Source organism: Glycine max, chromosome 10, assembly GCF_000004515.6.
Source record: "Glycine max cultivar Williams 82 chromosome 10, Glycine_max_v4.0, whole genome shotgun sequence".
NCBI lineage: Eukaryota > Viridiplantae > Streptophyta > Magnoliopsida > Fabales > Fabaceae > Glycine > Glycine max.
The window spans coordinates 4,842,085-4,845,447 of NC_038246.2; the positions used below are offsets into that span (position 1 = coordinate 4,842,085).

Below are 3,363 nucleotides of genomic sequence, written 5' to 3' on the forward strand. Positions count from 1 at the left end.
AATTATTTACATTTTATTTAAGTTGGACTATAGTCTGTTGACTCTGTTCACTACCCCCATCAATCATGTATTTTAAGTGGTTCTGTGTTTACTACTTTGCTCGGCCAATAACATACTAGAGGTTTCCATAGGCATTAGAACATAGAGTCAAAAAGTACATTAAATACCATTTAAAATTAAAATTAGTTGAAGTAGGTAGAGTAATAAGTTGAGAAGCCCCTAATACTTACAACTTAAAAAGGAAATCAGTTTCACAAGGGAACAAAGTAATTTCACATATCCAGATCAATCCCAGTACTTTACAAAAGAAATTTCTTTTCTTTTTTTTTCTTTAAAAGTAAAAACAAAACAGAATACTGATATTCCAGCCTAGCTTCTTCCACCTCCAAAATTCTATCTAGTGTCATCTTCCGTGCCCTTGAAGCAAATTCAGCTACCTCGAGATGTCATACTCTTCAGGGTAAGTGAGTTGTTGTTCTATCTGCCAGCTCAACTTAGAAGCAACACTTTCATGACACGGAACGTAATCCTGTGAGTTAAACATAAAACATATCATTTTGTGCTTAATTCTGCAGAGGAAAAAGTGGTTACATTACATAAACAATTATCTTTTATGGTAGAAAGTGCTAATTACTACTAATTAGTGTTGGTTGGTGGATGACATCCTATGAAAATTACCTCCAATTTCTTTACTAACTCTTTTGATGTTGGTGCTGACACAATAATGTGGCGGGCATTAGGACTAATAAATCCCTCCTCTACAGCTTTGTCAATAAATGATAGCAATGAATTGAAGTATCCATCAACATTTACCAATCCCACCTGCAAGTTGTGAAATGTTAAAATCTAGTTAGGCTAAAAAGCACAGGGAACCTCCACAGAATAAAAAAAATAATTTAATACTAACATAAGTCCCCAACAAAATGGTACAAGTCAATTACCGGTTTGTCATGGATCCCAAGTTGAGCCCAGGTTATGACTTCAAGAAGCTCCTCTAGAGTCCCATAACCACCTGCATGTAGGTAACTTGCATTAGTTTATCAATAATTTAATGCAAAAGCATAAGATAAGCCACCCATGATTGAGATGGTAACAGTGGAAAGAGAAACTGGAATTTATTTCAACTATATGAGAACCATGTTTCACTGTTTGGTTTCATTTCAACCGTGTTGTGTTGTCTTTTTTCTCCACAAGTTTGGGATTTAACTATTCCATGTTGAGGTGCATGTAAGTAATGTTTACTATTTAGTACTACACCCTTTGGTTTGTGTAAAAAAAATGCCACTATATGAATGTTACAGCATGAAGTGAGAGGTCGTTAAGGACATCGATTGGTTTTGTCTTCACACGCTCCCTCTTATTTACCCTATATTTGGTAGAGAGAAAAAAAATGAAAGAGGAAAGAAAATTTTAAAATTTAAATTGAAGGAAAAGTTGAAGAAAAGAAAATTTTTAATTTTTGTTTTTCTAACTCCACACATCTTCTGATTTTCTTTATATTTTTTCTTCAATCAAACAGAGAAAAAAATATAGTTGTTATACGTGCTTTTTCCCCACTTTTCACTCCTTCCAAATAGACCCTAACTCTTGGAACTTGGGGAATCCACTTTCATACGAGGGATCCCAAGATAGAGAGTGATTGACAGCTTTGTCTTTGCATGCCTCCTCTATCTGTCTAATTTTTCAGCACTTAAATTACTCTCAGAATGATAACCACTAAGAAATGATAAAAGTCTTTGAAAAGGGTAAGGCACTATTCCATGTCAGGTACAGGTGCTAGTTGGAAACGTTATCTTGTGATAGTTCTTCTTTTGCTTTACTTTCCCTTCACTATCAAATGCAGCAAGTTTGGTACAAAAACACGTCATGGTTCCAACGAAAGTAGAGGCAAAAAATGGTATTCAACCAGAACCACAGTTTCTCAGAGCCCCAGAAGTTTTGAAATTTTAGCCACAGATGCTAAGGGCTCAGAGAAGGTCAGGATCAGCTACTTCTGAAGGGTCGCTCTCTAATCATCATAGCATTGGGATGGATGTATGAATTATGAAGGAAAAGTCATAAACAGGCTTTGCAGCACTGTCAAATTTAATTAATAGCATAAAAATCTCACTGGTTTATTCGATACTTACTCCTTAAAATTACAAAATCACTGTCCACTTGTGCATACTCAAAGTAGATGAATAGTCCACATTATTATTACGTTTAAGACTTCAAAACCATGTACATACACAAGTACATAAATAGTTAATGCCTAGTCAACATCCATGATTAGGCGTGGTAAGTAAACCTTTTAATAATGTTTAAGAAAGTGAAAAACCAGTTTGTTGAATGCTGAATAAGAAAATTGCACAGGGAGATCAATAGGAATATTATATTCAACTAATTATTCTCAAAAGAATAAAATGGTCAATGGTACATGATAAAACTAGAAAGCTTCAAGCACCTTTGATGTTTCTACTTTTTCTAATGCAACCAAGTATTCTCAGTTTCATGCTAACCTGGTAAGGCAATAAAGGCATCTGAATGCTTAGCCATCTCTGCCTTCCTTTGGTGCATATCAGCTACAGCTTTTACTTCTCCCACTGTTTCACCAGTTAGCTGCAAAAGGAACCATTGCACAGGAGATGGAACAGAAAATAAGATTAAAAAAAAAAAGTAAAGAGAGAAGGAGCATGCTATACAGACATCAATAATTTATAATTCAAGAGATTGAAACTAAAAAACAAAAACAATATCAAAAAAGGAAAAGTTCTAGCCAATGAAGGAAAACCAGAACAGGGAAGAGCTGCTGAGAACATATAAAGATCTCATTTGCAAAAGAAAAACACATATAAACCAGATTATCCAAACCTTAAAACAACAAAATTGTGATACACTAGACTTTGAAATTGGCAATAAGCATATATATTTGAACCAGAGAGCAATGAAGGCTTAACTGAAAACAAAGAAGCTGCAGAAAGAGGAAGGAATAACCAGTGGGAATACATAAATAGAATATAGAAGCAATGGGGAAAGTGGAGAAATAAAAGAAAAAAGAAAGAACAAAATCAAAATTTAAAGCTCGATCTTTGATGAAGAGAAACAAGTTAAAAAAAAAAAAGAGACAACTTGCAAAATTTTATTAGAGAAGAAAGAAAAAACTAGAAGCTTTTTCTGCTGGCTGAAGCAGACATACCTCTCGAGGCATGAGTGTCTTGGGAATAACTCTGCAAGAGACAATAACATTGCAAATAGTGTCAATGGAGAGAAAGAAACCAACACAAGCACACAATTGGCTCTGATTTCTTGACCCTCCTCCTTTCTCCCAAAATCCTTGGGAGAAAAAAGAGAGAAAGAGAAAAGCTTACCAAAAAGAAAAAAGGG

General features: G+C 34.6%; 1 protein-coding gene across 1 annotated transcript in view; it reads right to left on the reverse strand.

Moving 5' to 3' along the window:
* Positions 1 to 226: 226 nt before the first annotated feature.
* LOC100802378 (cytokinin riboside 5'-monophosphate phosphoribohydrolase LOG1) overlaps positions 227 to 3,363 on the reverse strand; it is a 3,463-nt gene continuing 326 nt past the window's right edge. The window contains exons 2-6 of the mRNA XM_014763001.3: positions 3,176 to 3,342; positions 2,499 to 2,598; positions 942 to 1,012; positions 679 to 822; positions 227 to 529 (exon numbers count right to left, since the gene is read on the reverse strand). Of these exons, the coding sequence (XP_014618487.2) occupies positions 434 to 529; positions 679 to 822; positions 942 to 1,012; positions 2,499 to 2,598; positions 3,176 to 3,342 (578 nt within the window). The 3' untranslated portion in view covers positions 227 to 433. The remainder of the gene's footprint in view (positions 530 to 678; positions 823 to 941; positions 1,013 to 2,498; positions 2,599 to 3,175; positions 3,343 to 3,363) is intronic.